Source organism: Zalophus californianus, chromosome 3 (assembly GCF_009762305.2).
Source record: "Zalophus californianus isolate mZalCal1 chromosome 3, mZalCal1.pri.v2, whole genome shotgun sequence".
Classification (NCBI taxonomy): domain Eukaryota; kingdom Metazoa; phylum Chordata; class Mammalia; order Carnivora; family Otariidae; genus Zalophus; species Zalophus californianus.
Window position 1 is genome coordinate 131,913,748 of NC_045597.1, and position 23,683 is coordinate 131,937,430.

Consider the following 23,683-nt stretch of genomic DNA (forward strand, 5'->3'; position numbering starts at 1 on the left):
CCTTCATTTCTTATCTCTGTTTACATATTCAAAATTAGGCAAATCTTCTGGAGGTGGTGTGTTAGAACTTCTTTCTTATGCTATAAAAAATGAATAAAGAAACATTAACAAGCTTGAAATCCTGACACAGGATACCATTTTCCCATCAATATATTCTCATATGAATGAAGTATGTTTACAAAGATGTAGGTAAATTAGAAACATAATAGAGGTGACAGACGAGTCCTAAAGCAGAAGACGGATTTTTCAATTTCTTAGTTTATCATCCTATGTCTGAGTAAAATGTTCTTTTGTTATTGAAAACAATTTTTTTTAAAGATTTTATTTATTTGATAGAGACACAGTGAGAGAGGGAACACAAGCAGGGGAAGTTGGAGAGGGAGAAGCAGGCTTCCCGTGGAGCAGGGAGCCTGATGCGGGGCTCGATCCCAGGACCCTGGGACCATGACCTGAGCTGAAGGCAGATGCTTAACGACTGAGCCACCCAGGCGCCCCGAAAACAAATTTCTTCAGATAAATGCTTTCTGTGAGAATCTTTGTGTTTGAAAAAGCTCATCACACAGCCTAGCCATCTGAAATTAGATGTGAGGCAAGACCCAGAAAGTTAATTAGCACAGGGCTAACATTTACTGTAACTAATCATTTCACATCTTCGGCCATGCGCATTTTCCATTAAATTCTCACAAGAAATAAAAAAGATCATCAATATATATTGTGCACAGCAAAGTGCTAGTCATTTATATCTTAAATTGCTTGCGGCGTTCTGACTGGCTCTTGATAAGATTTATAATTCTAAAATGAGTCACTTAATGTACTGTTTGCTAAAACTTTCAGGAAAATCGTCGCTTCTGCCTGTTAGGACTGCTCCCCGTTTCCAGCCACAGTCACCCTATCTCTTGCTTTCAGAACGATGCCAGGACACTCAGGATCTGTATCTCCGTGGCTGCTCTAGTTCTTAAATTTAAAGTCTACTAGTGCAGAAAAACACCTCTTCTCTATGAGAATCTATTACCGTGATTTGAAATGTGGAGTTAAAACAGGTCTTTGTTCACTAGCCTTCGGCGAGTAGTTCCACAATTGTTTCAAATTACCTAAACCATTTCTACAACAATCAGCCTCAACTTCTTTAAAAGTTAGAACCACCTGACTTTCACTTTAGGAAAGCTTTATTAAGAATGTTGGTTGGAATTAGGTTTAATTTTGTCTATACGGTCAAGGTGCCATACAAGCGGGAGGTGAAATGGCACGGGTGCCAAGATTTCCCAAATGGTGGCTCTTAAAAGATGTCCTGGGAAACAAGCTATGCTCACGGAAGAGGAAGTTCCCAGTCGTGGTCAGAAAACATTCCCACAGGTTAAACTGGCAAAGGACAAATGCAAAAATGGATCCCAAAAGAAAGTAACAGCAGCAAGGGAATTACAGAGCAGGTTATTAAACCGTGTTATTAGTCCTTGCTGGCAGAGCATGGCAAAACATTTACCTTCCTTCCGGAACTTTCAACTTACCAACTTAAATGTCAAGGTTTTTAAAGCTTTGGGATCATCTACAATCTTCTGTAAATTAGCAGCCACTGAAAAATACAAACGTAGAGAAAAAGTGTCCAAATCATTTACAGTAACACTGGATTTTCACATCAATGATTCGGAAAATCTGACTTCATCATGCAATAAGCTGCAAAATTATTTCTTTCACAGGCATTACAAAGTCCATATAAATCACCAAATTAATCTCACATTTTCTACACTTTATATCTTCAGTGCATCTGAATTCATCACTATACACTGGGCCCACATTTCATATGACAAAATGGGAAATTACTTTCTAGTGGAAAGTAGAAGTGATGGCAGCCAGCCCCCAGTGTTCTCGACCTCTAGGTTTTTCTCGACACCCCACACTACGAAATTTATTAGCCAGCAGAGGGCAGCACAAAATAGAGGCGAGGTATTGCAAAGAACAGGTTTTTCTGAAGAGAATTTCAGTGCCTTTGAACCCCTCTCCTATTAAATTCACTCAATTCTCTGCATCCATTTTTATCAAAGCAACAAAATACAGTGAATAACCTCTATGACTTGGGCATCTGTGTTCATGCTCTCAGAGCACAATAATCTGTCAAACCAGTGAAGAGCCACCTTGAACAATACCCAAGTTGGCTGAACGGGCGGCAAGCACTAGAGGCTGTCAGTTTGGAGTTCAGTAGTGAAGGTATGTTTCAGTATTAGTGAGATTCATCAGAGACCCGTCCGATCTTCCCCAGTGTCATGATATATTTGATACTCTGGCAAAGAAGTCCGCTTTTCCTGCTTACTCCCCTGGCTTAGACTTAGGGTACAGAATTATCAGAAGGTAATGATTACGGAAAGTTAAAACCTTGCTCTTTCCATATCCAAATCTAAAGTCTCAAGTACTGAAAATCAAGTAAGCGCTGCTGGTTAGGGAAAAAGAAAGGACTACTGAAGAAATGAGAGAAAGTTCCATGTAGCATTTTTATTTTTCATGTGGAAAGTTATCTGCTGCTTCAGTAATTAGGTATCTGAAAAGTTATGTGACTATTTTAAGATTAAAAAAATTAAGATAAATATTTTGAGAAAAGTGTTTCAAATAGAAAGTCTAAGTAAAGAGAAAAATCTGCATATTTCATGTTTCTCTAAGGTTGACTAAAAACAACCTAGAGACATGGATTTTCTGCAGATCAGTTTATTTCATTTAATCCATCAGCTGCAGAGGAAAAAAAAAAGAAAATTATATCCTCAATATGGCCTATTTCTCTTTATAAACCATAATTACAAGCATCATTTTATCTTCATTTGTTGCCCTTAATACTTCCACTCTGAGCTATCTGCAAAGTTTCATTTATGGTAACTCCCCATCCCGCCCCATCTTTTTCTCCAAGCCAACCTGCACACATGTCAGGTAGATCCTGGGCCACCACCCTCAACAGAGTTATCATCACCAAGCATCTTTTTGGCCTCCTCCAGCAGCTTCCTGAGCATATTTCAGATGCTAAAATCATCTAGTAATCCACACAAGAAAAACATTGGGCTCATGGAGTGAAAAACCTCGGCTGTGAAATTCTGTTCACCAAAGCCCGTATTTATGATGTCAGGGCATTCTGACTGGACGCGAATTGCAGCCAGTGCACACAATCACTATTTTCTTAAAACATAAAAGTGTCCTAATAGTTCCTCTGATTTGGGCTGATTTCATGAGTCACCACAATGTCTTCCTATGAATTTCAGTCCTTTCATTAGAGGCTCTCAGTTAATGTGGATGATTTACCACCCTGTTCTGGGTCATCTATTTCCAGTCTGCTCTGTAATGTTCCGCCAAAAGCAGAGCTCTGTTCTAGACTAATTCACAGCCCTCTCTCTGGTGTGCATGCCTATGTGCTAGCGCCAATCTCCAAGGAACATGGCTACGCAAGTTGTAGACTTGGAGGGCAAAGCTAAAATGCTAGCATCTTCAACAATCAACCAGGAAACCACACTCCCCAATTGTGAGCCCTACACCTCAGGGACATTAGAAATTCAAATTCTGTCTTCGACTCAAAGCAAAAATAGCAAAACTGGCCACTTACCTGATTACTTATCCCAGCTGCTAGGCTTATTTTCAATTTAGTTGATTCTAATTTGTTGTAAAGTGCTATAAAATACCTTCATTTAACTGACATCACATAAAATTCAAGGTGATGCTAATTTCTCTTCCACTAGCAATGCTCATTAAAAAGATGGGTGTCACTGTTTTCTCCCTTCTCCTGACTGCGCACCTGGATTTCAAAAATAAAAATGTGCCTTACCTGGAACGTGAGCGGAGAAGGAAGGGTTGGATAGGGCTGGTTAACTTTAGAGCTTCTCAAGTATGTGCTGGTAACACTGAACTTCATGCTTTAAGGTGCTTTAGGTTTCCGCAAAATATGGGGCTTCTGAATCCTGCCTACTCAGTGGCCATCCACTTATTTCCAATCCCTCCTGGCTTTCCCAAACAGGACTCATTCTCCTGGTTTCTGACGCAGACGGTTGTGTTCCTTGAGCTTGCCCCATCCCACCTCCCCAGCCCACTCTCCTCAGTCACTGAAGTGGCTCTGGTTCTTGGCACAAAGGACACAGAAAACACTCACCGAAGTACTAGGGATTGTCCCCTTGCCCTAGTGCGGCAGCTACAGGCTACCTTGGTGTGAGCCATCTATTTCTTAGCTATTTTGGGGGGGTCTCTGTGTTACACTTAGGCTTGAATCCCTATCAGCGCTAGGTGCTCTTTTTGGATAACATTTGACCTAAGGTACGGTAGGTATTATGCTTCATGAAACTATAATAATATCATTAACAACCACATGAAAAAGACGCCAATGCTCAGTACCTCCCTATTCGAATCCAAACAGAGATGGAAATAACATTGTCCTGGGGGTCATCTATCAGGGGCAAGACAGCAGAGCCAACATTTCTTTGGCAAACTAAGTCAGGCATTCTCCAGACCCTGTTTTCTCTATAAACTCCTTGTACTACTCAGATTCTCCATATTTGGACAGTTAGAAAAGTAACAGTTACATAATGACTATTTACCGTCTGTGTTTGCATTACAAGTGATTAGTGGAAAGATACACTTTTCTCCCCAGATACCAGTGTATTTCACAACAATCTCCTATAGTACTGATGTTCTGGGGGCCATGACTGAATTTATCTAATTTGAGCTATTCCCAAACAAAAGCTGTGAAGAAAAGCACCCCAGTGAACACCAAGTCCAACGCACTCCCCAAGAGGAAATTCTGAGAGAAGACAAAAGCACAGACTTGGGCTACCTGACAAGGTGATGTCACAATATTGTTTGATCCAAAGACACATCCCGAACATCTGCTCTGTACCCTGCATTGCTGCAGAAGGTCAGCAGAGGATTGCAAAGCAAGAAAAAGACACAGGTACCAAAAGAGAATCCAAGCTTCTAAGTAAGGAAGAAAGGAAATGATAGGAGGGTGGGTCTCTAATGGATACCGCTGTAATGCTAATGCAAAATTACAGCTAATTATTATGTTTGGGACAAAATACAAGAGATTCGCCCTATTATTTTCCCTAAATCGTCAGGCTCTTATCTTCAGGAGATGAGTGTAGCACAGTGTGTAAGTGCATGAATTCTCCAGTCAGAGCGCCTGGGTTAAAATCCTGCCTCCTGCTTAGAGCCATGTGGCCCCATAAACTTGGGCAAGTTTATGTTCACATCTTTGTGCTTGAGTCCATGTATCTGTAAAATGTGGATATTAATAGTGCTGACGTGATAGGGTTCTTCTGGGGACTGAATTCATACACATACAGAATTTAGACTAGTGCTTGATGTATTGCAAGTACAAAACAAATATTAGCTTACTATCTCTTGTCTGGACAACTACATATTATAACTGGCTTCCCTGCCTTCAATCTTAACTCATGAGCCCTTTTACACTCACCAAAGCGACTTGGAGAATCTAAGTCATAAACTGGGATGTGCTGCCTCCATATATAATGCCATTTAACTGTTCATATCAACTTTAGGATTAAGTCCAAGTTTTTAATGTGGTCTATGAGACCCTCCATGGTCTGGCCCAACCTATCTCTCTAGTTCATTTTCTGCCATGTCTTATCCCAGATTTTCCCGGGAAGGGCTCCATAACCACTCCCCTCCTCTAGGTATCTACCACTACTCTTCATCATTATGTGCTGAAACAACCTATTACAGAGCTTATTTCCCCACTTGATTCAAACTCTTTGATAACCCAGACAAAAATCTCAATTCACCTTTGCAAAAGGTTTATCTTTGAAATACACGCACATCTACAGAGACTGATGACTTCTTCCCACTTCCATTGCTACTACCCAAGTACAGCTGCCACCTTCTCTCATCTAGACTCACACAATAGCCTCCTGTCTCCCTGCTTCCATCCTCAGTCCTCAATGGCTCAGCTCTACCCAGCAGTCAGATGAGCCTTCTCCAACAGTTTTGCCTTTACTTTGTTTGAAATTGTTTACTTCTCTTCATCTCTACTAGCTCCATCCCATCTCATCCATAAGGAACCAGAAAACTTGGCTACTTTTCACTGTTTTTCAAGAGATGAGAGTCAAAGTCACTCTGCAGATAAACCACCCAGACTAGCATAGGTGGTAGGATTCATGACTTAATACCTATTCTTCTCAAACTATTCCAAAAAATAGAAGGAAAGCTTCCAAATTCATTCCATGAGGCTAGTATCACCCTGATACCAAAACCAGATAAAGACACCACGAAAAAAGAAAACTACAGACCAATATCTCTGATGAACATAGATGCAAAAATCCTCCACAAAATACTAGTAAACTGAATCCACAATACATTAAAAAAATCATTCACCATGATCAGATGGAATTTATTCCTCATCCTTCACAAATCAAACATGATATATCACATCAATAAGAGAAAGGATAAAGACCATATGATCATTTCAATAGACACAGAAAAAGCATTTGACAAAGTACAACATCCATTCATGATAAAAGCCCTCAACAAAGTAGGTTTATTAGAGGAAACATACCTGAACATAATAAAGGCCATCTAATGAAAGACCCACAGCCAAATTCATGCTCAAAGAGGAGAAACTGAGAGCATTTCCCCTAAGATCAGAAACAAGACAAAGATGTCCACTCTCACCACTTTTATTCAACACAGTATTGGAAGTCCTAGCCAGAACAATCAGACAACAAAAACAAATAAAAGGCATCCAAACTGGTAAGAAGGAAGTAAAACTTCCACTATTTGCAGATGACAGGATAGTAGAGAAAAACCCTAAAGACTACACCAGAAAACTACTAGAACTGATATATGAATTCAGTGAAGTCACAGGATACAAAATCAATGTGCAGAAATCTGTTGCCTTTCTATACAATATAATGAAGCAGCAGAAAGAGAAATTAAGAAACAATCCCATTTACTATTGCACAAAAAACAGTAAGATGCCTAGGAATAAACCTAACCAAAGAAGTGAAAGATCTGTACTCTGAAAACTATAAAACACTGAAAGACATTGATGACACAAAGAAATGGAAAGACATTCCATGCTAACGGACTGGAAGTACAAATATTGTTAAAATGTCTATACTATCCAAAGCAATGTCCAGATTTAATGAAATCCATATCAAAATACCAACAGCATTTTTCATAGAACTAAGACAAAAAAATCCTAAAATTTATATGGAACCAGAAAAGACCCTGAATGGTCAAAGCAATTTTGAAAAAGAAAAGCAAAGCTAGAGGTATCACAATTCTAGACTTCAAATCATATTACAAAGCTGTAGAAATCAAAACAGTATGGTACTGGCACAAAAACAGACATGTAGATTTTTGGAACAGAATAGAAAACCAGAAATGAACCCACAATTATATTGTCAATTACTCTTTGACAAAGCAGGAAAGAATATTCAATGGGGAAAAAAGACAGTCTCTTCAACAAATGGTGCTGGGAAAACTGGTCAGCTACATGCTGGACCACTTTCTGATCCCATACATGAAAATAAACTCAATGGATTAAAGATCTAAATGTGAGGCCTGAAACCATAAAAATCCTAGAAGACGACACAGGCAGTAATGTCTCTGACATCGGCTGTAACATTTTTCTACATATGTCTCCTGAGGCAAGGGAAATAAAAGCAAAAATAAACTATTAGGACTAAATCAAAATAAAAAAGGTTTTGCAAGGTGAAGGTAACAATCAACAAAACTAAAAGGCAACCTAATTAATGGGAGAAGATATTTGCAAATGACATATCCAATAAAGGGTTCGTATCCAAAATATACAAAGAACTTATACAACTCAACACCCAAATACCCACCAAATAATCCAATTAAAAAATGAGCAGAAGACATGAACAGACATTTCTTCAAAGAAGACATCCAGGTGGCCAACAGCACATGAAAATGTGCTCAACATCACTCATCATCAGGGAAATGCAAATCAAAACCAAAATAAGAGATCACCTCACATCTGCCAAAATGGCTAAAATCAAAAACACAAGAAACAAAAGGTGTTGGTGACAATGTGGAGAAAGAACACTCATGCACCAGTGGTGAGAATGCAAACTGGTGCAGCCACTGTGGAAAACTGTACAGAGGTTTCTGAAAAACTTAAAAATAGAACTTCCCAATGATCCAGTAATCACCCTACTGGCTATTTTCCCAAATTCAAAGGAATACATGCACCCTGATGTTTGTAGCAGCATTATCTACAGTGTCCATCACTTGATAAATGGATAAAGATGTGGTACAAGGGCACCTGGGTGGCTCAGTCAGTTAAGTATCTGACTCTTGGTTTCAGCTCAGGTCATGATCTCAGGGTTGTGGGATCGAGCCCCATGTCGAGCTCTGTGCTCAGTGTGGTGTCTGCTGGAGATTATCTCCCTCTCCCTTCCCTCTGCTTGCGTGCTCTAATAAATCTTTTTTTTTTTAATAAAAGAAGAAGATGTGGTACATATATGCAATGGAGTATTAGCCATAAAAAGAATGAAATTTTGCCATTTGCAACAACATGGATGGAGCTAGAGAGTATAATGCTAGAAAATGGAGAAATTAGAGAATGAAGAAATTAGAGAAAGACAAATACCTTATGATTTCACTATATGCGGAATTTATGAAACAAAACAAATAAGCAAAGGAAAAGAGAGAGAGAGAGAGAGAAACACCAAGAAACAGGCTCTTAACTGTAGAGAATTGATGATTACCTGAGGGGAGGTAGGTGCGGGGATGGGTGAAATAGGTGGTGGGGATTAATGAGTGCACGTATTGTGATGAGCACTGGGTGATGTGTGGAAGTGTTGAATCACTATATTGCACATCTGAAACTAATATTACACGTATGTTAATTGTACTAGAATTAAAGTAATAAAACACTGGCTATTCTGACATGTTAAAAAAAAGACAGGGCAAATGATAAAAATATTCGAGGAAAAGGAGGAATGAGTATATTATTTGCCATTTCTCTGCATTAGATTTGTAGATGGTGAGAAAAAGCAGTAATTAGAAGAGAATGTTACAGGTACCATAAGCAATCAGCCTTTGAGACAAAAAGATGAAAAAATTTGAGCATTATTTATATTGGAAAAAGATTATGGGAAATAAAAAATAAATACACTTGCCATTCTCCTTAAGGTTTGGGTAAATTCCAGTTTTTTAGTATTATCTTGGCATAATGGGAAAGCCTGAAACAGTCTGGAGTATCTAAACTGGCAGCTATTGAATATGTCCTTTAAAAAATAATCATAAAATTACTATACTGGTCCTGAATTTCCTTTATTAAGGTGGAGTTTTATGAACTGGACCAGAGTAAGGTAATGGAAGTGCCCAATAATCATTATGTTATTATTACTCTTTTTGAAAGCAATGAAATGGTATAATCAATGAAACTGTAGCTCCAGTTAGATGGTGGAGAGGACATACCAGTATGTTTATGGCTTAATTCCTCTTTAGAATGACAATGAATAAAGTAAAAAACTAAAAATACTGTATGAAGAATGGCTAAACTTTAAAGTCACGCTTGCCAAGGATGTCCAAAATTCACCTGAGATGAGGGTAGGAATGTATTTGCTTTGGAAAATAGTTTTGAAACCCTCTAAATTGTAGGTAAAAGTTTGTGTGCACATTTCTCGGGGGAGGGGTTTAGCTTTTACCAGATACTCACTGGGGTCATGCCCTTAAATTGTTGTCCCAAATGCCTACTAACATCTTCCCATACTAATGTAAGCAACTTGGAGGTGGGGCCTTTTGTTTATTTTTAGAACAGCCTTACTGAAATACAGCTGACATATAATAAATGGTACATATTTAAACTATGTAATTTGGTAAGTTCTGATACACATACATACCAGTGAAACCACCACAAATAAGATAACGAACATATCCAAAATATGCCAAGATTTCATTCAATCCTTTGTAAATTCCCTCCACCTTCCCTTCTCTGTTGCTCTTTCCACTCTACCCAGGAAACCACAGATCTGTTTGCTTTCACTATAATTTGCATTTCTAAAATTTTATACACATGGAGCCATATAGTGTATACTTGTCTGGCTTACTTCATACACCATAATTATTTTGAAATTCATCCATGTTGTACCATGTATCAATAATTCATTCCTTTTTAAGTAGTATTCCATTGTATGGATATACCACAGTTTACATATTCATCTCTTGATGGATACTTGGGTTGTTTCCAGGTTTTGCTGTTAGAAATACAGCTGTTACCAGTGTACATGTATAAGTCTGTATAGACACACATTGTCCTTTCACATGGGTAGATACCTAGGAGTGGCTGGTTCATACAGGTGCATGTGTAACTTTGTAAGAAATTACTGAAATGTTTTCCAGGACAATTGTACCATTTTTACATTCCTCCCAGCAGTGTGAGAGCGTTCCAGTTTCTTACACACTTGCCAACACCTGATTATAATTTTAATGTGAGTTTCCCTGATAGAACATCTTTCCACGTCCGTATTTCATGTAGTCTCTTTAAGGTCACTTTCTAACAATTAAAGAGTTTCTATAAATGCAGGTGTGGTTTTTCTCCATTAAGTAGAAGGCTTTTCCTTAAAAGAACCAAAAGCCTTTGTTAAGGAAAGACAGGTGTTTCTTCATCCAGAGCTAAGCTTTTCAGATCTTCTAGCTCATCTAGTAAATGATAAAAACACAAATACCAAGGTCTCAGAGCTCAAACAGTATCAGCCTACATCTTGGAAAATCTCCAAGAGCTCCCTAGAGAGTTCAGAAACCTCAACCGTACAACGGATTTTTTTTTTTTTTTTTAATGCGTAGATCACAAGTCTGAGGAGAATTAAGAAGAGAGGGAAATGATCATATCAATAGAAAGCAGAAGAGATAAGACACAGGAAATCCACCCAACTTTTGATTTATTTCTAGAGGTAAAAAGAAAACCCTAATTCAGGTCTTCCCTGTTTACAGCAATAGGTCTTATTTAATTATACTAGATGTCCAAACTCTAAGAGAAGAGTCTCACACCCAAGAGCACATTCTGGAAATATTAACAAGACTACATGTACATGAGGCATGAAGGTAAGACATACTCCAGGATTTCAATGTCAACCCCCCAGGTACTGTTGAAAGACGGCTTCGATGGAGCAAATACTGCAAAGTAAGACAGGGTAGCTGTTCCCCACTGTACGCCATGCATCAGACTAAGAACTATTTACGGCATCTGCAATGCCCAGTCACTTGATGGAAAACAAAAACACGTACAGAAATAAGCTTTAAGCTGTCTTTATGACCTTGTCAAATCATATGAATTCTAGAAAAGTTCTAATCAGTCAAAGGAAATACACCAAAAGGAAAGGAAACATTTAATTCATCGGATCCACTTTTCTTATTGTCACTCTTGCTTTATCCTGATTTGTTTTAGAACAAGGGTTTTCAATAATCACATCCTAATAGGACACATACAGCTTGAGATTTAACCCAGTGGCTTCTGGACTGGGAAAAGCTTTGGAAAAGTTAAAATTAATGAGGTCGTAAACACACCGAGAAGAGGAATGCTATTTAAATTATGGGCCGATGCAGCCAACTGAGGCAGAACCATCTGGTGTAAGCACACAGCTCGGAGAAACCTGAAGGACTCCCTAGCCCGGCCCGTGGCGGCAGCCTTCCGAACACAAATGTTTCTCACACATGTATGTGACCATTCTACAGGAAGGAGAGCTGGGCTTCCTTGTAGATTATGTGGCACTGCCCCAGAGGAGGAGACCTATTTTATCTTCATTTCTTGAGTTATTTTCTTCTTTGTGGTATATTCCAAAGCATTTGAAGGGTTTTAGTAGCCAGTGAAAGGTACAGACCAAGGCAGAACAATTCACTTTTTAAAAATTTTTTTAAGTTTTTATTTATATATTTGAGAGACAGAGCACAAGCAGAGAGGAGAGGGAAAGGGAGAGGGAGAGGCAGGCCCCCCCGCTGAGCAGGGAGCCCAATGTAGGGCTCTGTCCCAGGACCCTGGGATCATGACCTGAGCCAAAGGCAGGCACTTTACCGACTGAGCCACCCAGAAGCCCCAATTCACTTCTTTAACAACAAGAAATCAAACTGATTCAAGGGTTGACTGGGACCTCCCTCTAGCTTAGGATATAGCCTAAAGAATATAGGACCTGCTATTTATAATACATAATAGAAACTTTGGAAAATCACGTTCTCTGTGCCGTAGACCCGTGAAACTCAAAGTAGCCGGCTGCCAAAATGTTTACAGGTCCACGTGAGGTATGGAGTGTGCACCAGATGGAAATCAATCGCTGATTCCTTCATTGAGGAAGTCTTGTTACCTCCATTCTGCACGCCCATCCCCATAAGTTAGTTGAACTTCACGATGTACTTAATGTTGGTTGCCATTGTGGCACAAGCCAGGACATGGATCACAGCGAACAGGACTACTTTGGACTGCTCCCCACATAATACTAACCTGCCCCCTTCCTTCCCCCACCATTCTTGATAGATTGGTTTCGATCAAGTCTAAGAAAACTGGCTGTGTTATATAGTATCTCCAACAACAGGTAAGATATTTAAATGGAACTTTTTGCAGAAACTTCATAATCAATAGTAGAATAAAAGATGGAGACTAGGAATGTGGGGAAAAAAGCTTATGAAATAAAATTAAACACTTCATAAAGAAGCTTGTCATAGTGTCATATTCAATTTAACATTTGTTCTGTATTTTTAATAACTGTTAATTGTTGCATGAAAATAAGCTGGCATGAGTTTGACAGATGTCTGCTTTGTACGGGCAGCTTTGATCTTATCTAGTAAACGTGAGACATTAATTGCACTGAACAAAGGTCTCACCCTTACACATGATTAAATCTGAAAGACCACCTCCACAGTCTTCTCTCCCTTACTGCTGACCAATTCCCCTTTCCCCATTGAAGGTAACTATATCTCTCTTTGAAAGACAGCATGCAGAGCTTGCTGATAACATAAAGGGAGTGGCCAGGGACAGCTAACTGCTCTGATTAGGGGGGTGGTAGGAGTTACAGTCAATGCCGATGTCCCTGTCAGAAATCTGAGGGACCAGCTAGTTGTGCTAAGGGCCACTGGACAGACCGCACAACACACAAAGCACAGTTGGGTAGAGTCACTGCAAAATCAGAGGTTAGGGACCATAAAATATATGCAGAAATTAAAGGCTGACATATAACAGAGAGGATAGTTTGAACATGCCTATTATACTGGTTCTAAGAGTTGTTATATGGGATCCAGTCTAAAACAATTTATTTTCTTTCTTAGTACTCTTTTTAAAATTTTGTATTAAACTCTTGTGACACTAAAATGAGCTTTAAAAAAGTACATGTTTAATAAAAAGTTAGGTGATTTTCTGTTTCTCTAAAGCCAAGCAACCCACACACAAGGTTCGTCCAAGTTTACCACACGTCCTCGGGGCTGACTCCCAAGGAGACAGAAGGAGACACAAGTTGCCTGACAAAGCATCAGAACCTCTGTCAAGAGGGAGAAGTTCCTTTTCAAAGGCTGTTCCCAGAAGAAAATGATTTGACAGCCACAAATGCAGGATATATGTTTACATATCACCCTGCAAGAGATCCTTTTCGTCTCGCACTCTCAAAAATGTCCTGATTTACATGATAAATTGGTATGGTCATCCTACAAACAAGGGATCTAGACTGAGGCTCCTTGAAAATAGACACCACCTGTCACCTCCAGAGTCCTAGCCAGTACCCCACACTGAACCTGGCACCCAGCAGGTGCTAAATGAATTAACAAAGGAAAGGAAAGATCTACAAGTACCTGGTTAACGGGATTAGGACACAGTTTTTCAGAAGGCCATAGCACAGGAAGAACCAGAGCTGATCCGAGTGACATAAGGCTGGTCTTTTCAGACGTCCAGCTTCTACCCCATGCCATAGAAGGAAGCTCCTTGACCTTGTTAAATGCTTGAAAAACTCTTCCCCCTCTCCAACTGGCCAAGGTAGCACAAAAGACAGAACAAGGTCTATTTAGCTCCCTGTTGTACACGTAATACCCAGCATGGGGTCTGGCTCACAGAAGGTGCACATAAATAATTATGGATTGAATGAATGAAAATAAAACTAGCAGCACATTTTGTCAAGCATATTATGTTAACTCTTCCAGGAATCTGCAGTTAAATTTGAGCCTAGATCTCTCATTATGGATGGAAGGATAGATTTCATGGTAAACAAATTTTAGGCAATTAGAATGTATAAGAGATGGAATTATTCTCCTTTATGGTGGAAGGAAGGGATGTAGTCTCTCTTGGTCCCTAAAATTTAATGAAACCTATGAGGAACTCAGGAATTCAAGTGTACCTTCTGATTACAGTACATTGAACTTGAGACATCATCATCCCTCCCTTCTGCACTAGGTCTCCCAGATGCTGGAAGCCGGGTATGTAGCACTCATCTTGTAAGATTATCCTTTCGATCCTGACAACATGCCCTGGGTCTTCTCTCCCTCAATTATCATGGGGATTTAGACTTTGTTCTCCTGTTTTCCTGTACTGCATTCATCCCAACTTGAAAAGTCAAAGCCTTCCGGACTCTAACTTCTGTTTCCAGACCTCCCGAGTCCCAAAGGGGGTTGGGAAGTAGTACTTACTCAAACATCCTTCATGTGGATATTTTATCGTAAGAAAGTCGCTCATGAGGAGACCACAGAGAACATGGGCCCTCCATGTCATGGCCCAATGGCCGGGGATATGGAGGGAGGGGATGGTGTGTTGAGAAGCTGTGTACAAGAATAGCTGTGGCCTATTAAGACCTATGGCTTTTTAAAGCAGATGTGTGTTCCAATCGCATGCAATGTTCAGGTATTAAATTCTTACGCAAGTGTGTACCATCTCATTGGTGTTCCCACTAGATGTTGGGGACATACAAACATAAGTGACATGCACCTTGCCTTGCCTAGTGTGCGGGCAGTTCATAACCCAAGGAGTATAGCAAGAGCCCACAAGCGTTGTTGGCGGGGTAGGGATAAGGGGTAAGTACGGCAAAGGCCAACTGCCTGGAGGGTAGTTCCAGGTAGGACTCCAGGAAGAGTGATACTTAATCTACAACTAGAAACGAGAGTAAGGGTTTGCCAGCTGAATGGGCATGTTCCAGTTGGAGGAAGAGCATGTGGAAGACGGGAGCAGGGAGTCTGAGAGTCCCCGAGGGTCCAGCGTGCTGCAGCGAGCCTGGAACAGGGGGACCGCGGGAGACACAGGTGAGGAAGCTGGCTGAGGCTGAGGGTCTGGGCCTTGTCCACCAAGGAGGATGGGCATCATCTTCCAGGAAAGGAGTTTTCAGTATGATACCAGTTAGGGACGTGGACTATACACACAGAAAAACACTACCACTGTTGTTGAAAGTTTGGACAAAGAAATCTAAAACTCCGGTTTGGCTTTGGCAAAGTGAAAAGATTTTAATCGTCATAGGACATGTTGGTTAGAATGGAACCTATCATTAAATATGACCATTTTTGTATACATTTTAAAAATGGAAAGCTTATACATGTATGGCTCATCTTTATATTTATTGCCCACGTAAAATGACGTTCTCACATAGACTGTGAAAAAAAAATAATGCAGTACATTGCCTGGATTCAGATAAACTAAAGGAGGAATTAAGCAGGCAGGCTCAGCTATTCTAAGATGCTGCTGTGTGTGGGGTGTCGGCTTAATGCAACTAACCTTATACAGAGGAGCTCTTCTCCCCAGATGATTTGTTAATGGAGAAATCACTGTATCTTACTATATTAGTTATCCTAATTGAACAGATAAGAAACCCTCTATCAGTGGATTCATTTTTCTCTCCTGACATTGTTCTCTTGCCACCAGGGTAACAGAGAAGAGCGAGCCATTACCGCAAAGAAGATAAAAACGACACTGGGAAAACAAAAAAACAAAAAACCGTCTTCAGTGCAAGAAATTCCAAATTGATTTTTTGTTCGTTTGTTTTACCAAAGTGGTATGAATAAAGTTAGCAGTGGAAAAGCAGCTTCTCTTGGGTCTTGAGGTTAGAAGGGACATGCCAGGGCTACTGACTTCCTTCTTCAGGCACGACGGTCTGTACACCATTTAAGACCCGAGGAAGCTGTTTATCTTACATTTGAGAATGTCTACAGAAGCAGTTCCCATCTCCTCGGGACCCGTTTCCACAGCACAACTGGGACAACTTTACTACCTGCCAGTACACTGGAATGGAACCACTACCCTCACTGAACTCTTGGTGGAAACGTGACATTAATTGAGGAGGAAAAGCAGTTACCTAGAGTAAAATGCAGCCTCAAAGCCTCCATGTATGCATTACTATTAATCATAAATACTAACTTACATGCTTTAGGGTATCAAGATAGCCATTCGGCACCCACTACAATTCATAAGAAGGTATTTTCAAGAATGAATATCCCAGAAATTCAGTAGCTTTCAAGCAACCTTACCTTTAAACTCTTAGCAGCCTAAGAGTCACTGTTGTAATGGACCTGCACTTCTCTATTATTCATTAAATAAAATGCAGTTTATTTCGGGATGGAAGAAAATACCAAGTATGCCAAATACTTAGGTCATAATGTCCACAGTCATAGCTCTTCTGAGTTAGGTTTCTCTAGATTGGAATTCACCAGTTATATGTGCTTGGCGAGCACCATCTCCTTGCACAATAAACTGAGTTCTTAGAAATTCCAATCCTTTTTGGGATGGGGAAAGCAGAGACAATCTTAAATGTATACTTTAAGAACCTTGCCCTTAATGCCAGGCACAGTTAAGATAATTACCAAATTTTGTTGTTGTTGTTGTTGCTGTTATCAGAAGGTATTAGAACAATGGCAGGGGAAAGACGACACACAGACAGCAGTGAGGATGTGCTGGGTCTCTAAGGACTGGTGGGGGACCAAATCATTCTTATGCTTAAAAATAGCAACCAAGGAAATTCAATTTTTGCTTTGGTCCTTGCAAGGGTACTGGAATTTCTGAATGAGAGGATGACCAAACTTTCAGGAATGTTCTATGCTTATGAAGGGGTCAGATATCACAAGTTCCTCTCAAGTACATGAAACACAGTAAAACTATTTGAATTCCAGATTTCTATTCCCACCCTGATAAACTGAGAAGATACCAATTTGCTGACTTTCAGCCTTAGATACTCGAGCACAACAAACGGATTTAGACTTTTTAGGACAGGTAGCAGATAAAAAAAAAAAAAGGGCAAGAGAGTGGAATAGATGTCCCATTGATTTGAGGAATAAAGAACAGAAGTGGACAAACACAACACTTCTGGCAAGGGAAGAGACAAGAAAGGAATACCGTGAGGTCATTATCAGGCACAGGTAGTTTGCTATCCATGTAAACAAAGTGGTTGATTATCTTACGGAAGGGAGTCGTTCTTAGGAGGAGGTGGAAAAGGGGTTCATGGCGTGTGCAGTAATGAGATCGAGGACTAAGGGGAGTCAAAGGCAATCAAAATACAGAAGAGGAGCCAGGAAAGAGATGCTGACTTGGGGATGATCATCAATAATGCACTGAGGAATAAAAATCAGAAGAATGTTTGACAGAAGTGAAAAGGGCCAACAAGACTGTGGGCTGTATGTGTAGCCTCAGAGAGAACAAGGCAGGACTGCTTATTCTGAAGCTATTTAAGGCAGCAAGGAGTAATTAACTCTGGGAAGATCTGGCTTTTCCTACCCAATGGAAGAAATCAAGTTAAAAGCTGTGAGTTGCAACTGAATTCGATTCCGGATTCAAAAGACAGGGCACAAGTGAGGACAATGCAGTTCCTGGCCCGACTGCAGCTCTGCTACGGAACCAACAGCCTCCCTCCCTCCCCTCCCTCACCCCCTCCCCCTTCCCCAGGCTTCTCATAATCCTATACTTTTAGGGTGTTAAGAAGAGGATGAGCAGACTTAGATTAGCCAACTGTGAGAAGAGCAAGGATGTAAATGTTGTGATGACATCACTCCTCTTCATAGAAATGTCTACAGTAGCAGAGTTAACTATGGAAGGTTGTAGAGCACTTATGAGAAATATGAAGATATGCTAATCCTGAGACAAAAGGTAAATAATATTTCTCTTTTACTGACGTACTATGTTCACGGCTGTCCAATCATATAATAAAACAGACCATTAAGGAGATGATCCCTGGAATTCCAATCGGATCCTAGGATGGCATGGTAACTGGTAACCCCAGTTGGGGGAGGTCCTGATGTTTTCACAAAGACCAGTCTGCACTAAGTCACCCAGGGAATACTGAAACTTCCAAAGAACCCCCAAATAATCATGTCTTTCTGTGTTCCTTTTAATAAGATTTTAATTTCATTGACTGCTAAGGACCACCGGTGGAGCAAGCCCTTGGGTTGACAGTTCCTCATTTTGATTTGAGGAATTCTGCAAATGAGAACAATGATATTGTCACTTCTGGATAAATAAAACTATTGTTAATAATTAATGATAACAGGGCTCCCAGGTGGCTCAGTCAGTTAAGTGTCCGACTTGATTTCAGCTCAGGTCATGATCTCAGGGTGGTGGGATCGAGCCCCATGTCAGGCTCCATGCTCTGTCGGGAGTCTGCTTAGGATTCTCTCTCTCTCTCCCTCTGCTCCCCCTGCTTGTGCTAGCTCGCTCTCTCTCTCAAATAAAATCTTTAAAAAATTAGTGATAACATATTTACTGAGACTTACCATGCTCTCTCTCTATATATATCCATATATGTATCATGCTCTATACTTAAACAATCCTTACAGCTACCTCTGAGGTTGGAACTATCATCTGCCCCATTTAACAGAGGAAACTGAGGCACAGAGAGAAGTACCTTGCTCAAGGTCACGCAGCTCAGGAGGGGCTGACCCAGGATCTGAACGTAGGCAGTTTAGCTCACCAGAACTTGTATATATAACCACAGTGCGTGTTGCCTCCCAGATATCTACCATCTTAAAACAGACTTCCTGTTTTAAGGCAGGTACTTAAAATAAAAATCAGGACTCAAGAGGCACTACTGGCGCTCATCCCCCCCCCCGCCCCGTCAAAGAGCAGGCACCAGTGTGGCTTCCGTCTTGTCTAAAAGCTCATTTTGCTCCTGCAAGACAGCCATGAGGCTTGTGAAGATCTCCTTGGGCACCTGAATAGTGAACCAAGAGAGGGAGTGAAACACTATGCAAATGCCCTCCATGTTCTCCAGCAGGACCATTTTAGAAAGGATTAGGGCAGATATTTCTCCACATACAATACCATCATCTTTCTGATCTTTGTGCCTTTCCACTAAGATTTTTCAAACACCTCAACTCCTCAGAACCTCGACAGCTAGTCCCAGTGAAAGCTGCGGAAAGGTAAACCTGCTTTGAGGATTATTTTGTGGTTGATGCTTCTACATCTTATTTCCTGCTTTGAGGAAAAAAAACACCACCACTTTCTTCCTTGGATGGAGGCTTCACTTTGTTAAAGAAAGAGAAAAAAACCTCATTGTTGGAATAGAACATGGTGACAGAGCTGATTTAGTTTACACTAAACGACGCCTTTGGAAATTCACACGTGAAATTCTTGAGAGAGAATGAACATGTTTAAACCCACCTAAAAAACTATGGTGTTCAGGTATACTCAGAAGACTGCCTCTAGGAGGCTAAGGGGTTAGAAGATGGGCCGCTGAACTGCTTGCTTATGCTTTATGCTCTGTCTGAAGGGCAGCTACGGTGATAAACAGGGAACCATCGACCATCTATGGCTTTAACCAAGAGCAGCATTGAGGACACTCACCATCCTCTGCCCAGAGCGCTCAGCCCCCACAGGCCAAGGGAGCAGCACTCCTGGTTGTTCCTTTTTTCCCCTCAATAGAGACATCTGTCAGCTGGTACTGCTGAGACTGGGCTGGGGAGGGCTGAAGAGTGTGATCAATGTCCCATCACTTGTCAGCTGCTTCCGGGCTTTAAACCCACTCCCAAGCCATCATAAGGAACCACCACCTGGATCATCCTCTAAGCAAAAAAGCTAGCCAGTCCCCCAAACAAGGAATAAAAAATACTGTGGTGAATGTGGGACCATACATGAGGTTTTAAAAGTAACACTGTCAGGGAATTAATTGATCCTGATAGGTGAATCATCACATAAATTGTCCTAAGGAGCTATTCTCAGGTGGAATTCCCTCTGCTACCCAATACATTCCTATCCATTGTCCCCTCCAACCCCCCCCCCCCAAAAAAAACCAAGAGTACCAGGGAATTCATTGGATTTTTATGCAAGAACAAGAAAAAACAAAATGCTACCTATGAGACCAATGCTGGAAGAGTGGTGGTAAATTTGCCACGTCGGAGGTCCTGGTGAGAACAGCCAGACAGCAGGGGGTGATGGAGTTAACGAGACTAAGAGGAAGTGTGGACCCTAAGTGTAGAACAATTATTCAAGAAATTTAAAATGGATATTGTTTATCAACTTTCAACCCGATTTATATATCCAAAAACAGGTATGTTTCTCCAGAAGAGCAAAAATGAAACCTTCACTTAGTCTAGTTAAGTGCTATTTCCATCATATATATTAGACAGGGAATTTTTTAAATCACAGTAAATTCTGAACTAAAAAAAGGAAACACATCAATCATCTATCAGAAGCATAGCTAAATACACAAAGTGTTAAGCAACAGGAAAATCATGATTAAAGTTGTCCACCCAGGTGCATAAGAGATCTTATCTTTAAACATGGTGATGATAGATTAAAATTTCCAGTTGCTGTTAGAATAGAACTTGATGTGAGATATAACAGCAGGGCTAACTGAAAGGAAGCAACAGGCTGAAAGCTTACGGAGAAATCAGAAACATAAACACCAACTAAATAGTTGTTAGTAACTAAATTAAAAAAAGAATCCTCGTCCTACAGATAGTTCAATAAAGTAAAAATGTAGCTAATGACAAAAGTAAACGATGACAATTATATTTCATCACAAATCCACCTTATCAAAGATACAGCTGCTTGGGAGAACAAAAAAAGCAGAAGACCGCAGTGTCCTGACATTTGAGATGCAGGATCTCATAGGACAAATGAGGAGCCCTGTTCACAACCAAATGACATTTTGGCAAGATGATGCGGAGGATTTATTTCTAATTGGCCGGAGGTCAGTTAAATACATATATTTTTCCATTTCCAGAGAGTTAATCTGCCATAGGCTCACAGTGTGCTGTTCAAACATACATTCCATTCTTAGTTTAGCAGAATGTGAAATTTGGCACTGTTCTGGATGAGATACTGGCATTAGGCTTTTAATGAGAAATGGTGAGATAAAAATGATGAATTCATTCTTGCCTGGGTAATGTAGTAGGAAACGACCACATTCCAGCTTCTGGTTTCTGAGACATAATTCTGGAAGACAGAAACCTCTGGAATGCCCATCCTGCTTTGTCTATAAATCTGAAAGTACAAATGCAGACCCCCAATTTTTACTGCTAACACATGCCAGTGATGTGATGAAGACCAACGAAACCCAATAGCACAAAGAACCTCATACATTTTTATGCTGAACGGTAGGTGTTAATTAGATCATGCATTCATTTGACAAATATTTATTGGGTATCTACTAGGCACTCAGTATTATTCTATTCTTCTATTTGAGTGTTCCGTGATATACCAGTTGACAAAGCAGACAAAAAAACCCTATGTGTGTGTCCGGTTATTAGTGAACTCACTCAACAAAGCCACTGAACGACCAGCAACTTCCAGAAATTACATTTTACCAGGCATTACTACCCACAGTGCTCAAATAGAGTCTACAGTGGCAATGACCTATTAGGAACTCTGATTTTAAAGGGTTGCCATGGTGAAATGGTACAGAGTAGCTTCAGTTTTAAGGACAATCCAGATTATCTAGTTGGGTCAAGTAACAAACACTATATGGGAATCCTTAGTAGTTATAAACACTTTTCAAAACTCGCTAGTCTGCAAAATCCGACTAATCATAAACATGTTATATAATGGACAACTAAGTCACTACTAAGAGAACGTGGGTGTTTCTTCCAACTTACACACTTCCCCAGTGAGGAAACTTCCCAGGACAAACATCTAAATTGGACCAGAAACACTAAGCCAAGAACAGAACATTATGTGCCTGGTCTGAGACTGTTATTAGCGCTGGAATATTCAGCTCTGGGCATCACCCTGGTGTGTGGGACAGGGGGTGCCTGGAAAAACATAAAGGGATGTGCACTGTAGTTTTAAAATGAGTTTGTCTGATAGGGGTGGAGGAGGTCTTGGAGTTAGGTCAAAATTATAACCCTCAAGAGCAATAAGGGGATGTTAGGATGATACCGTACTCATCTTTGAGCAAGACCATCACATACTGCTGCTGCTTTATTACCTGCTCGTGTGAATATGGCATGCACGTTCATGCTGCAGTTCTACATGTGAGGTGGGGACTGAGTTTGGCATTAATGAGCTCGATCAATAAAGTATTAATAAATGACCAGGGAAGCTGCACTGGAGACAGAGTTATCAGCAGGAGTGACGCTCACAGCAGGTGTTTCTAAAAGGGGGTGCTCCTGCAGGCACCCAAAACCACAACGGACTAAGGGCCTGGCTCCCTGAGGATCTGGTGTCTCCTCAGCTACCTAGGGTCAATCCTCATGTGTGCATGCGACTCCTCCCTCCTCCCTCCTCCCAGGAAACAGTGCCGGACTTTACGTTCTACTGGTCTGGTATTAAACCTTGTCCAAGACTGGACTATGAAGTGCACACTGAATTCTTCCGGTCCAAGATCATGTCTAAGGATGTTGGTGATGTCCAATGAGTTATAAGGGATGTGGGAGTCTGTAAAAAGCTGTAGAGCCTTAGGTCGATAGCCTCATCAAAGAGGGAACAATCAGACTTGTGTTTTGCTTAGAAAAATCATCTTTAACTTTATCTGGGTCTGCAGAGATGGCATGCTATATGTGAAGGAAGAAAACAGGAGGACCCCAGTTAGCACTAATGCACTCTACATGGGTTGGAAACTCAAATGTCTTCAGGGGCCAGGGAGTGAATATAAAGCAGTCAGAGAAGAGGGGGCAGAATTTTTGCCTTTGAAGATTTAATGTCCAATTGTTTTCAGATCTGGTTTTTCTAAGACAAGCCAAAACTGGATTCGAATGTCAACTTTCATTTTTTTTTTAATGTTGGCTACTAATTCCAAAATTTAAAAACATTGTCCAAGCCAAACAAAATACATTTGTAGGCAAGATCCAAGCCTTGGGCCAGTAGGATGCACCTCTGCACGACAGCAAAACACGAAAGGAACTGTTGGGAATTGGGAGTCAGAGCAGAAAAAAAAGGATGTGGGATGAGTTATTGCCTAAAATGTGGTTCAGAGGCTTTGTGGTAAAAACTTAAAGCTCAACAGATTTCAATTTTGGTATGCCAACAGAGGAAGAGAATTCCACAGGCACAGAGACATTCAATTAAGACTGCCTAGGTTCATTTCCTCAAGAACTGTGATTAAATTAAGACTTGAGGTCGAAAATGTGGACTAAAGTGATTTTAAAAATCAGTTTTTCACAGTTTGGGATTTATTTTTCAACATACTCAAACAAAAGAAGTCATGGCTTAAAGTCAGGGGAAAGTCTATAATACATAATTAAGGTTGAATTTTGCATACCAAATGTAGTTAAGAAAATGGAACAAAACAACACAATCAGCAATGAAGCACCAGGAGTACATGAACTTTAAAAGAGGGTTTGTCTATTAAAAACAAACCTA

The 23,683-nt window shown here is 40.4% G+C and overlaps 1 protein-coding gene across 3 annotated transcripts in view; it reads right to left on the reverse strand.

The window, feature by feature from the left end:
• STK39 (serine/threonine kinase 39) overlaps positions 1-23,683 on the reverse strand; it is a 296,995-nt gene that overhangs the window by 19,564 nt on the left and 253,748 nt on the right. For all 3 annotated transcript variants that reach the window (XM_027591011.2, XM_027591010.2, XM_027591012.2), the window contains one exon: positions 1,506-1,570. In XM_027591011.2, the coding sequence (XP_027446812.1) occupies positions 1,506-1,570 (65 nt within the window). The remainder of the gene's footprint in view (positions 1-1,505; positions 1,571-23,683) is intronic.